This window comes from Bison bison, unplaced genomic scaffold, assembly GCF_000754665.1.
Source record: "Bison bison bison isolate TAMUID 2011002044 unplaced genomic scaffold, Bison_UMD1.0 scf7180017864363, whole genome shotgun sequence".
NCBI lineage: Eukaryota > Metazoa > Chordata > Mammalia > Artiodactyla > Bovidae > Bison > Bison bison.
In genome coordinates, this window is record NW_011494935.1 from 2,433,448 (window position 1) to 2,446,921 (window position 13,474).

Sequence of the window (13,474 nt, forward strand, 5' to 3'; positions counted from 1 at the left end):
CATAAATGATGGGGGACAGCTTATGAAATTGTGTGTGCAAACCCTCAGAACAAGCTCTCATTTTATGTAACTCCAGAACAAAACAAAAACTGCAACAACTTAAAAAATGACAAAAAGAACCTGAATAAGGATAAAACCGTTCTCTACCACTGACCCATCAAAAGTCTTTCTTTATGGCTGGCCTGCTATAACCCTGTATTTTTAATGTTTTATTTTACCATAATTTTAGACATACAGAAAAGTCACAAGAATATATAAAGATTTCCAAGATACTTTACCCAGATACTTCACTTTACCCAGATGCTTCCAATGTTTACATTTTTAGTAAACTAAATTTATTCATCTTTCTCAATTTTCTTTTCCTGAACCACTTGTTAACTGCAGACGTGCCCTAAATACTTCAAGATGCACTTCCTTAAGACAAGAAATTCTCTTACATAACCACAGCACAATGATCAGAATCAGAAAATGAACATTAGTACAACACGATAATGTAAACACCTGAGAGTCACTGGCTGGGCAATGCTGTCCTTTACAGCAAAACAAACAAACACCCTGATAACAATCACTGCATCCAACTGTCATATCACCTTCAATAAGAAATATTCCTGAGTGTTATTTCATGACATTGACACTGTTGAAGAATGCTGCTGCTGCTAAGTCGCTTCAGTCGTGTCCGACTCTGCGACCCCATAGACGGCAGCCCACCAGGCTCCCCCGTCCCTGGGATTCTCCAGGCAAGAACACTGAAGTGGGTTGCCATTTCCTTCTCTAATACATGAAAGTGAAAAGTGAAAGTGAAGTTGCTCAGTCAGGTCCGACTCTTAGTGACCCCATGGACTGCAGCCCACCAGGCTCCTCCGTCCCATGGGATTTTCTAGGCAAGAGTACTGGAGTGGGGTGCCATTGCCTTAGAGGCAAGTTATTTTGTAGAACCATCCTCAGTTTGGGTTTGTCTAATGTTTCCTCAGACTAAAGTTATGTAACTCAGGGCTGGAATACCACAGACATGACGCCAAATTCCCAGTGTATCACGTCACTCTGTCAGCTAGTTGCACCAATGGCAGTGAAGTCTGACCATTGGGTTAAGGGAGTGTTTGCCACCCATCAGAGAGCAAAGCCAGATCTGTGTAAAGTTAATACTTCATTTTACGAAATTCATAACTATCTTCTGGTTAGATCTCGTATGTGGTGCTAAACACTTTAAATTACGCACTTCTGCAAAATCCTATTATCACTCCATGTTCTATATGTTCTCTTAATATCCCTGATAACCTCTGTTTCAACTTTAGTTTTCTGTCATGCTAAACTAATACAAGTAACTTGGAAAACAAAATTCACAAGTATTAATGGGATTTTCCCTCCTGTTTAAAAAATAATAATTTGGCTTTTTTAGGACGAAGGAATATCAATTACATCAGACCTTCTCATTTTGATTCTTTCTAGATAATACCAGTATTATTTTTACTGAGACTACTGATTCCTCTGAAATCAGTGGACCCCTGATGACACTCCATTAAACATAGGCTGCAGTGAAAATATGTTGATGACTCCCCCAAAACAGTAGATGATCCACGGACTCCCAGGAATTCTGTCTTTTTATCTTTGGTGACTGAACATCATTTGCTGCAGGCCCAGGGCCTCCGTAATACATCTCTACCAAATGTCAACCTGCCACTTCACTTCTGGCAGCAGAGACTTCCTCTACATCAAGCACAGAAAAATGAAAGCATGAGTTTGGATTTGCTCAGAAATACTTAAACTCTGGGGACAAATGGAAGCAGGAAACTTCTGCTGTCCCTTTCCTTGGGGCCTCTACACAACAAAACTTTTCAGCATATAAACACAGATAAACAAGTGCTTGCTGCTTCTGTGACTTCTGAAATAAAAGCAAGTGAAACAGAGTCTTTTTCCTCTCCTTTTAAAGAACAGAACTAAAATCCTGGAACTAGAGTAATCTAGAAGCTCAGTGTCATAGCATTAGCTAGCTATACAGTGGAACTCCATTAAAGGCATCTCCACCTCCAACCTCATCTGTTTTTTTGGGTTTTTTTGTTTTTTGTTTTTTTACTGAGAAAACTTATTAACACACATACCATACCATCTTATAAAAATATGGTCTGAGAAATCAACATTCTGATGAAATCCAACATAGGAAAACAGGATAAATCTATTTTGATAAGTGTCTCTGATGTAGAGTGTCAACAAGACAGAGTCTCTAAAAAATGCCAACAAGTTCTCTCTGGCTTTCACACACATCAAGTCTCTACCATCTACATTTAGTACACACGTCAAGACTGGTTCACAGTTCAGCAAACCCAGACTTCAAGCCTAAAAGGAAAGGGATCCTCCAGCACAACTTAGGGAAAAGTTCTGCTTTTCTTCGTAATTTAAATATGTGCCTCTGTAGGGTGTGAGTAAAGCTCCTTGAGGCTTGGATCAGCTGGGAGATCACAAAAGCTTATAAACAGCATTGACCACTTTAAGTGAAACCATTTTAATAGACAGCTGGTTTAGGACCTAGACAATGGAACACCAAGAAAAAGGCTTATTTTCATCCTCCATAGTAAATCATGCGTCTGCTCACTGGGAAGAAGGTAGTCTGCTGTGAGACCGACAAAGACAACAGTGGTTTAAATAAATCAATGTGTTCATCAGGGGTAAGAATGGGAGGCCTGCTACAGAAGTGGGCAAGAGGGAGAGAGAAAACATATAAAATATATTATTCAAATAAATGAATCAATGGTGAATCAACCAAAAAAACAAACCAAAAAAAAAAAATACAATATCAGGTAGAAAAGATGTTTACGTTAATCCTTCCAATGCAAATATAACCCTTAAGGTGGCAGGAATGCTTCAACAGGAAGAAAAGGCAAAGAATAAACAGCACAAAATTCGTCTCAGCTTTAAAAACCTAGTGAAACTGATAAAAAATAAAGTTGTCAAAACTTGACAACTTTGGAAATTTATTCTTCTGAATATACTAGCCTCCCTTTTCTTAATGTTCTCTTCTAATGAGCATAATGAAATTATCACAATTATTTTAAACACTCCATTGATTTTCATATTGAAGGTTTTTTCAGAAATAATTTTTTATAATTAACAAAAATGAAGGAAAAATAAGAATTGTTAAAACTTTTATATCCTTACACAGCAACACTGTCAGAAGGTTTACTGTAAGAGGATGAAATGCCAGCAGTTTCAAATGCCCATTAACCTATACCATCTTTGAAAAGAAATAAAATCAACTGAGAAACTCTGCTTCGGTAGCTACTGTTTTAGAAGGCATCTTGTGAAGTACGGTTCATCTTTGCGTTTCTAAAATACCACTGGGTCTTAAAAGTTAACTGAAACCTACTACAGATAAAGACCACGCAGTAAAACAAAAAATACATGGTGAACTTACACTGGGATCACACATCAATGGGATGCCAAAGGAAATACAGAGAACTAAGCATGATTTTCTTTGCTTACTTTTCTAATAGTTTTAACTGTTTGCGTCCAATGCCAAAAGAAAATGGGCAAAGAGAACACTTTTGACTTTGATTCATCAAAATCTGAAAGGGTTTTAGGAACAAAATGTTTTCATTAGGAGTCTTCTTGGTTTACAAACAAACCATCAGAGACTTGTCATCATCAACTGAGAAAGACAGAAAGAGAGAATGAAAGGAAAGAAAGAGTTGGAAGGAAGGAAGAAAGGAAGACAGACTGTGGTTTAGTCTCTAAGTCATGTCCAACTCTTGCGATCCCATGGACAGTAGCCTGCCAGGCTCCTCTGTCCATGGGTTTTTCCAGGCAAGAATATTGGAGTGGGTTGTCATTTTCATCTCTAGGGGATCTTCCAGACCCAGGAATTGAACCAGGGTCTTCTGCATTGCAAGCAGATTCCTGCATTGCAGGGGATTCTTTATTGACTGAGCTACAAGGAAAGCCCAGACAAGTTACCTATAACTAACAAAAACTCCTAATTTTCTATTTAAATCAAAACAGCAACCTTAAAAATATGTCACTTATTTTTTTTTCAAACTGAAAATAAAAAGCCAAACCTAATTTGTCACCTTAAAAATACATTCACAAATGCACAAAGTATCTCTCTCAACCAGAAGTAAAGTGTCCTCTAAACACAGTCAACATGACTTTGGCAGCAAAATGCCAAGAACTGAAACTAATCAAAAAATAATATAAACACCTACACTATCAACATACAGCAACATTAATCATTACATTCGACCACCAAGTTCTAGTACTTGTCATTAAAAAAAAAAAGTATTAGCTAATGTGGTTCGAGAAACTTTTAGTAGGTGAGGGAGTCTCAGTTAAAAATTAACCTATGCCAAAGAAAACACTACAAATTTGACATTTCATAAACAATTGTGTCAAACAGCAATCCAAAATTAATAGTGGAATAAATTTTTTAAATTATTTTGCTTCAATTAGCAGTTTTGCTACTGGTGAACAAATTAATACAAAAACGTAACTTAAGTTCAGCCACTAAGCAGGGCTGTTTGCAGAACTGAATTAGCAAAGTTGCAAAGGAATGATATCATATTCAGTAAGCTGTTCAGCTACATCACAGCCCTGAATAAAAAGAGAATGTGTACCAAAAGCAGTTAGCTTCAGAAGGCATTTTTTGTGCCTCAAAGAAATAAAATCTCTCATATTATCCAAACACCAAGATAAAAACTGAATCATTATAACAAAATCGTATGATATTTCTTTTTCTAGCAGTAATAAAAGATATTTCACTCATATGATAACTACATTTACATCTATATTAGCAGATACAACTGGCTTTGTTAACTCAATGGGGTAATAATAGTAATAATACAATAATAAAAGCAGAGAATTTATTAAGCACTTAATATATGCCAGTCACTGTTCTAAGCACTTTTCATGTATGAATTCATTTTCACAACGGAGCTTCCAGGTAGGTGCTACCATTCCTTCCATTAGTTTCCAAATGCTTACACATTTTAATAACTAAGACCAAATCATTCTTGCTCAACAACTATATAAACAATTCACCAACATCCAAACACTTCTTCATCCCTCTCAGCAATATAAGACATGAGAACAGACTATCCATGCAGTCATACAAGTTCAATAAATGCATCGCTACAAATACGTTCGTTTTTAATGCTGTTCAAACATTCACATGGAAACAGCTCTAGCGTAAATATCCCCGAACAAATGGCTGTATATTATCCAGGAGGGAGCAGTTGGACCGCCAGACTGGGAAAGTACTAGGCCATCTGGCTCCAGCAATCTCTCCAAAACCATCAGCTTTGTTTTCACCCCCAGACTCCAAACAACACATTTTCCACTGTGATGAGTTTACATTTTCCCAAACACAGGTCCCGATCATGCATAAAAATTCCAAACTTCTTCATTCCTCTATGTGCAAGGAAATTTAAATCACCTGCATTTTTGACATGTTACCAAAAGAGAAAGCTGCTGAAATATGGCTCCTAACTATAAACTTGCCCTGTCCTTTTTTGTTTGTTTCCTCAAATAAATGAAAGAATCTCTCTGCTGGCCTTGTTGAATTCCTTTGGAAATTATTGATACACTAAAAATGTGTTTATCTACCAATGAAGAACCACAAACAGAAAGAGCTGTTAATCAATTCTACGTAGCTGTGGCAGGATATAATGAAACAATCAATAGGAAAAAATGCACTTGCATCAATAACTTAAAGTACCGGGAACATCAAAATAAATATATAAAGATTAGCTGGAAAGAGAACTATGACAGCAGTTCTGATTATTGTATCTTAGACTTCTCACTGCTCTGGGGCTTTTAAGGGGTCCCCTCACCATACTGCCTACCTAAAAATCCATACATATCAGGATTATGTGAATATTAATTTTCCCTTTCCAGAAAAAGAGCTTTGGTTTGGGGGCAGGGAATGTTTGTTTTTGATAACTTTATGGAATATAGCACTCTTTCTTTGAACTATAAAAATGTCGCTTTTTTCAAAGCAAGATGGTAGGAGGGAAGAAAAATTAAAGGTTTTTTAAAAAAAAAATAACAATAACTCACTGAAGCAATCACAGAACATAATATTTCAAATACTACAGGAAAATCTGAACAGAAGCATATCAAACCTCAGACCTCTCTCACTGAGTTCATTTGAGTGTCCACAGTAGATACTGTTGTTAGATGCAACAGCCATAAACTTCTGGATCCTGCAGGCCTTTTTGCATGCTCTCTAATGGAATACCAAAAACAGCAATGACACAAAAACAACCTATTTTTAGTCCAGCTAAACTTGGTTTTGAAAAACCCTTCCCAAAAACAAGCTTATTTTCTAGTTGCGGACAAGTATTTTAAATATCATTATATCCTTTTTGTTCTATAAAAAAAGTACAGGGATGAGAGGCTCAGATCCTTACACATTCATTTCTAATAAAGCTTCCCCTTTCCTGGTAGAGTCCAAAATTAAAAGTCATTACCCAAAATAGTGTAATGAGACAGTTTGAAAAGGTGTGAAATACTATGTCATACCAATACATCTTGGTTGATTGAGTACATTTCTGTTTGATCTCAGTGCTACTAACTCCACCCAAGATCAGGAATACTCTACTAAAATATCAAGTGCACAGCTAGTTTTGAATTTTGCTTCCCTTTGAGTTTTAACCCCAACTTGTGAGTCAAAGATATGATATCACATACATAAAGCTGCATCTGATATGAAAAATGTTATGATAAATTAGCAGTTAAGACACTTGAACTATACTGAGATATTCCCTCTGAAATTTATGATGTTATTAGAACTCATCACATCACTGAAATTATTCCATTCTGCAACAAAACTCTAAATATCAAAATTGTGAGTCTATCTATAAGAACTTCACAGGGGAAAAAAAGTGAGTATTTAATCAATCACCTATATCAAGCTTCTGATTGAAGGGGTCACTGCATATTTAACTAAAATAAAAAACTTAAGAAATTTAAAAATCAGACTTGGCATTTTAATGATCATAGAATAATTTCAAAGCTAGATGAGAATCCACAGTTTTACTTATCAAGGCTAGAACAAAATAATTACATCACAGCTAAGGAGAGTCAGGCTCTTCATGCTGATCTGCTTTTTGAAGACTATTGTATTAGCTGTGTACACAAGAAGCTAACCTACTTCCCAAACTCTTACAGCACATAATCAAGGAACAAGCAACCGGATAACGGGGTAGAGATTGCCTTTCAAAGTAAAAGCTACAGAGAAGGCATTAGACAACTATTATAAAAGCAAATATGTATGCCTGGAAAAATCTTTTTTCTTGATATTTTTAGACTAAATTCAGATAATTACTAAACTTTTTTTCAGATCACTCCCCACCAAAATATGTAATTGCCTACATTTACAATTTTAACTTTCAGTGAGATGTCACAGTATGGCAAACAACTTTCTTATACCTGCTCTTACTACACTTTATTTTATTCTGGTCCCACCTCCACCCTCACAACTGATAGAATTTATGAAACCAAGCAGTCAAAGAATGCCTTACACTGTAATTTTTCTTAAGCTCTATGACCCTATTAGTAAAATGATATTAGATGTACTGCTTTATAAAAATCAAGATTATTTTTCCACCCTAGAACAGTGTGTAAAGTCAGTTCATTTCATAATGGGAAAATCAATTCTTGTGGCACTTTTTCTTATTTTTTAACAGGGCCTAAAATAAAGTTTTGAGAGAAGGTATCACATTAAGCATGTCCTAATTTTATGTTCCTTACAACTGTTCACTTCATAGAGTTGCCTATAATTTAATATTGAAGTGGCCAATATTTCACAAACAGACAGGTCTTATATACTGGTTTGTGGGGATGTTTTTATCTTTAAAAAATTAAACTCTAATAAGTACATAGTTCAGAATATGCATTAGAATTCATACTTTCCCTCTTCCCCTCCCATCTTTTCTTTCCTCTGATGGAAATGGAAGAAAAAGATATTCAAGGTATCAAACACAATTTTTTACACAAAATTCCACTTAAGACATTCTTGTTTTGACATCATTTTTTTTAAGTTACTGAAATCAAGTTTTTGTGGCTTTTTATTTGGCAGGAAAAACATTTAAAAAAATACAGTGTGTCCAAATGAAAGGGAATTAGCCTATATAATGATCAAAGCCAGTATAATAATACAACAATGATATTAATAAAAGTATAACTGTGTATTTACTCTGAACGATCAACTACGAAATAAAACAGATCTTCAAGAAAGTCAAATATTTAAGCCAATAATTTGAAACAGATTTCAAGAGATATGTATTCATCGTTTTAAAAAATACATTTCATCTCATGTTTTTTACTTGGCTCACAATGAAATATGAAGGTAATAATTAAAATTAGCTGTTATTTAATTGGTCCTTGCTGAGTAGATTTTGAAACTTCCAACAGCTGGGTGCATTTTATACAACATATTTAAGCCATGGGTATCTAAAAACAATTTTTAAATATGCATGTATACCATAAATTGAAACTTTTCAAGCCAGTATCTATGAAAACTATGTCCCCCTTTTTAAAGGGAATATTTTAAAATCACAATCAAGCAAATGAGCTTTAACCCTCTCACTAAATTGGTGGTTAGTACACAATGGGTAACTTTCTCTTTGTTCTGATTTCTTTCCCGGACCCAATAAAACTGTCTTCTTTTTTTGTTACTAAATCCTCCAGCTACCTAACCAGATATTTAATTGCTAAACTTTTTCTTAAAATTAAAAAAAAAAAAGTTTCTGCCCCTCGTTAAAACGTCAGACCTCTTTTCTGACTCGGCTCATAATTGTATCTTTTAAACCATAATTCAACCTTAACGTATACTGCTTGGCACCCGCGTGTTGGGTAGCTTAAGAAAACGCCGTCTATGTACCTTTAAGACCACAAGCTCACTCATGCTGCCTGGCTTCTTGCCAAACTTGGAGGCAAGAGCAGGAGGATTTTTGCAAAATACCCTCTAACAATTGTTGCTCCCTCTTCCAATACTACCACCATCGCCATCTCTCTTTTTTTAATGCGTAGAATGAGTCATCTACGCTCTCGGTCCATCTCCCCATTCCTGGAGAGGCTGCCTTTGCCCCTCACCCGTTCCTCTGCCCTCCACCTCCCGGGGGAGGTCCTGATGGTTTGAGTTTCACAAGTTCAGCCCGATCTGCACCAGGGTCCCTAGGCACCTTCTGCGCCCCCTGGGGCTCCCTGGCCGGGTCACAGGAAGTTCAGCCCGTATTCTCCCCCACTCAGCACCCCCAAAGTCTTAATTCACAAGGTCTGAATTTCCCTTGTAAAGAAGGAGCCGTCGAGCCACCTTCCCCACGCGGCGAGCCAACGTGCTCCTGGGCATTTGGGAGGCTGCGCTGAGAGCAGTCTGCCTAGACATTGAGAGTTCGACTCCCAGCCATCCCGCTAAGCAGTCGCCAGCTTCTTGACTCTCCCAAATTTCGCGGCCGTGGAGTCACCCCCGCGGCGCGAAATTAAGAAACTTACTTGTTTTGTCATGGAGTCAATGAGGCGAACGTAGAAATCCTGCTCGGTCCTTATTCCTGGGGGAGGGAGCGGGGCATAGGGGAACGAAAAAGAATTAAGTGAGAGAGGATCTGCACAAAACAAACAATGGAGCTCCGAGACTGATGGAACTCCGACTGTCCCGGAGAAGCACAGCCGGGACCCCCTTTCCCCAGGGCGCAGATAAGGGCCACTGGCCTAGTCCGAGCGCTTTTGGAAGGCAGCCCCCAAGCGCTGGCAGCCGGGAATAAGATGGTCCCCCCACCTGGGTACTTTCCCTTCCAAAGGCTGGAGCCCCTCTGCGCGCTCTCCTGCAGCCATCAAGGCCCTGACCGCTTGAGCCCCCGAACTCGAGGGACTTTGGGGATGAAGTCTACGCTAAGCTGAGAAGCCCGGCCTAAGAAAGCGGAGGAAGAAAAACAAAGCCTCCCAGCGCGGGTTAAGGCACCACACCTGTGCCCAGGTACGCTGATGCGGCCGCCCTCGGGCCACTCAGAGTCCTCCTCAGGTGAGACCTCTTCAAGCAAAACCGGCGGGGCCACTTTACCCCGAGAATGCCAAACAACTGTGCTTTGCTCAGGGTTCTCGCCCACCTGGAGCTCCCCCACGCCCCCTACCCTCACCCGCAGCCCCGGGGTACTGGCGTGGAACCGACAGGAGCCTCACCGTTGCTGTAGAGGAGCTGGAGCCGGTAGTGAATCCCATTATTGGTCTTTTCGCTGTTGGCTTCCTGGGTTGCAGCAGAACGCAAAGACATAAGAGATGCAGGAGAGGTCGGCGTGAGCTAGTGGACCGACTTCGAGGCATCTTTCCCCAAGTAGGGACCCCGGCCGGGGAGCCGGACAGGCCCAGGAGCAGCAGAAATTGCGGCCAACTATGATCCCTCCGCCGCCCTCCCGACCCTTACTGCTCCCTCTAACTTTCCAGAAAATTTCGTGGGGCGCGCACAGGCGATCCCGTGGCTAGGGCCTGCGGACAAGCAGAGGCAGGGGCTGCGCGTCGTCGCGCGGTCGAGGGCGGGTTCACCACGGAGCCCTTGACCCTGGAGTGTGAAGCCGGGCTCGCCTCTCTCCAGCTCCGGGGAGTCGGTGTGAACTTTTGTGGAGCAGAAGCTCATGAACGGGGAGCCCAAGTTCGCCCAGAACGGGAAGTGGCTTGGGGACCCCGCGCAGGGATGTGTTACGGATGCTCTGCACTCGCGGAGGAGCGCGCCTCCCAAAGCGCCTGGGCCTGCTTCCCGGCCAGGGGGCGAGGGGCAGCGGCGCTGTGCCCACTTACTTTTCTTCTCCACGAACCCCACAAAGGCTGTCCTCTCGATCTCCACGGGCTGGCCCTGTCTGTCGTAGAGGGCCAGGACGAAGTGGAAGAAGTTGGATTTCCGCAGATTGGAAGGCGGCTGCTTCTCAAAGTGAGCCCGGGCCAGACCCACCCCGCTGCGGCCAAAGACGCAGAGTTAGACGGCTAGGCGGGACAACCACCCGCGGCCCCTTGTCACCCCTTACACACGCGCAAACACTCAACCACCTTGTCAGCCCCCAAAACGCCCAGTGGGCTCCCTACACGCCCCCTCAGGCGCCTCGGGCCCACCAGACGATGGGACCAGAGTGCCCGCAACTGTCCTGTCCTCCCCGCCGAGAACCGGCGCGCCCCCCGAATTTGACGAAAAGGTGTGAAAGTTTTGTTTGGGTTTTGCACAAGAGATAAAACGCTGTACGCATTTATTCCGACTTGACTCCGCTGTGTAAGGAGTAAGAAAAGTAGCAGTGGCTGAGGTGAACCCGATCGCGGCATAGAGACGGTCGTTGACAACTTAGAGGGTGGGATGGGGAGTTGGTTCCCGCCACCCCCTCGAGTCTCCCGTGGCAGGTGAGAATGGAGGGGGGGACATGCTCAGCTCCTCGTTGCTGCAGCCATCCTCCGGGAAACCTTATGTGCCCCCGGGACAGCCGCGGATGCCCGGCATCGGGAAACTGCATGTCCGTCCCCCTCCGCCCCCGGCTCCCCAAGGAAAGCATGTGAAGGAAAAGGACCTGCGGGTGGAACTCAGAGCTGTCAGGGGTGGTCGCTGTGGGAAACGGAATTGATTTTTTTTTTTAAGACCTGTCCTGACAAAGTTTTACTGTTTCGCAGAAATCCTCACACGCTTTCCAGAAATCCTATGAACAAGGGCTGACGGCTGAGCGCGCCCTCCCGGGGGTTGGAGCCTGGGGCGCCAGGGGCTCAGTAAGGCCACTGACAGCTCGACCTGCCCGGACACAAGGGCTTGCGCACACACACGCACGCGCCACACACAGACATTCACACACACACTTTCGCTTCTAGCCCGGTTACCCAACTCACTCTCACTACCAACCACCCCCATCCTTATTATCACTGGGGACGGGAACAGTGTTGTGGACACTTGTCCCCAGCCCGGAGAAGATGAGGATGATGTAATTAGTCATCTTCCTTCTTCCCCTTCCGCTCTCTCTGGGCGGGATAGAGTCTTGGGCCACCATATCTCCCACTCTCCCAAGCCCAAATGGTGGCCTGAAAAAAAGGGGGGACCATTTCTCAGTTGGGACCAGGAGTCCCCAGAAAGGGTACAGAGGGTGCCCGGGAAAGTTCTCCAGGTCAGTCTCCTAGAGCAGTGCCTCCAGGCCATACAACCTAGCATCCCAGGCGCTGAGAGTGGCAGAGGGGCTTAGAAGGGGCCATAGTTACAGACTGTAGGGAAGACTTTCAGAAGATGTCAGAATTAAAGTTAGGAGTTGCTCTACCCCGGGTGGACCAAGAAAAACTGAAAGCTACAGAGAGGAAAGGAGAATCAGAGACGAGAAATAAGATGATTCTAGGGGGAAATGTAAAGAGAAAAGGAGTTAAGAGAAGGGAAAAAGGAAAGAGGGAGAAAGTGAAGAAAGAAGAGGCAGGAAAGAAGGAAAAGAAGGAAGGAGAAGGGGAAAGAAAGGAAGTGAAGAAAGGAAAGGAGGAAGAAAGAAAAGAAAGGGAGGAAGAGAGAGAGGCAGGAAAGGAAGGAGAAGGAAAGAAAGTTTTCAAGTGGGAGAAAAGGGTAAAAAGAAAGAAAAGGGGGAGGAAGGAAAGGAAGAAGGAAGAAGAGAAAGGGAAGAAGAAGCAAAGAAATGAAAAAAAGGCAAATAAAAGAAAAGCGGGAAAAAAATGAAAGAAAAGACAGCCGGCCAGAAAAGAAACAGCAATCACAGAAAAACACAGATATCCAACATCACGCTGGTGAGAGCCTCTTCTGGCTTAAAACAAAATGAAAACAGTCACAGACCAGGCAGGGGAAAGTGCCGGTAAATCGTGGGCTCCTCGCAGGCAGCTCCCGGCTCTTCGGCCGCAGGCAACCAAGACCTGGCGGCCGGGGAACTCGGAGCCTCGGTGGCTAGCAGAGCCCAGCCGTAGACGCAAGAGCGCGGCTCGACCCCGCGGCGGCCACTGCCGCTACCGCCGCCCGGCTCTGCTGCTCGCGGCTTGCCTCCCCGGCCGCGGTCCCCCAGCGGTACCCACCTCTGCGCCGCCGTGTTGGCGTCCAGCACCCCGGCGCCCTGCATCCACGTCCGCACCGCGTTCATGCCGCTGCCCAGCGGCTCTTCCTTCATGCTGCTTCCACTCCGTTGGATGCTTTCCTGAATCCCAAACATGAAAACAACCTTTTCTTGTGGAAAATCTCCTCCCCCTTGAAAATTTGAAAAAAAAAAAAAAAAGGCAAAGAAAACGCCAGCCAGAGATTTTTTTTTTTTTTTTGAGTCGATGAACTCGCGCTAGATCAAGGCGGGCTGGAAAGCAAATTTTTTAAAAATGTAAACCTTCTCTCAAAATTGAGCGATAACCCGAAAAAAAAAAAAGAGAGAGAGAGAAAAGGAAGGGAAAATCCAACAAAAAGACCAAAATAAAAAAAATAGAGATGTGTGCTTGGCTGTTGGGGGTTGTTTGGTTGGTTAATTTTTGGTTTGGGTGCTTTTTTTTGCTTTTTTTT

At 42.4% G+C, this 13,474-nt stretch overlaps 1 protein-coding gene across 4 annotated transcripts in view; it reads right to left on the bottom strand.

The window, feature by feature from the left end:
• The window catches only part of EBF1 (early B-cell factor 1), a 410,481-nt gene extending 397,029 nt beyond the window's left edge, over window positions 1–13,452 (bottom strand). For 2 of the 4 annotated variants that reach the window (XM_010855294.1, XM_010855293.1), the window contains exons 1-4: window positions 13,006–13,452; window positions 10,777–10,931; window positions 10,165–10,230; window positions 9,481–9,536 (exon numbers count right to left, since the gene is read on the bottom strand). In XM_010855294.1, coding sequence (XP_010853596.1) covers window positions 9,481–9,536; window positions 10,165–10,230; window positions 10,777–10,931; window positions 13,006–13,139 — 411 coding nt within the window. In that variant the 5' untranslated portion in view covers window positions 13,140–13,452. Of the gene's footprint in view, window positions 1–9,480; window positions 9,537–10,164; window positions 10,368–10,772; window positions 10,932–13,005 lie in introns of those variants that run through there. The other 2 variants (XM_010855295.1, XM_010855292.1) reach the window with 2 other exon arrangements.
• Window positions 13,453–13,474: the final 22 nt, after the last annotated feature.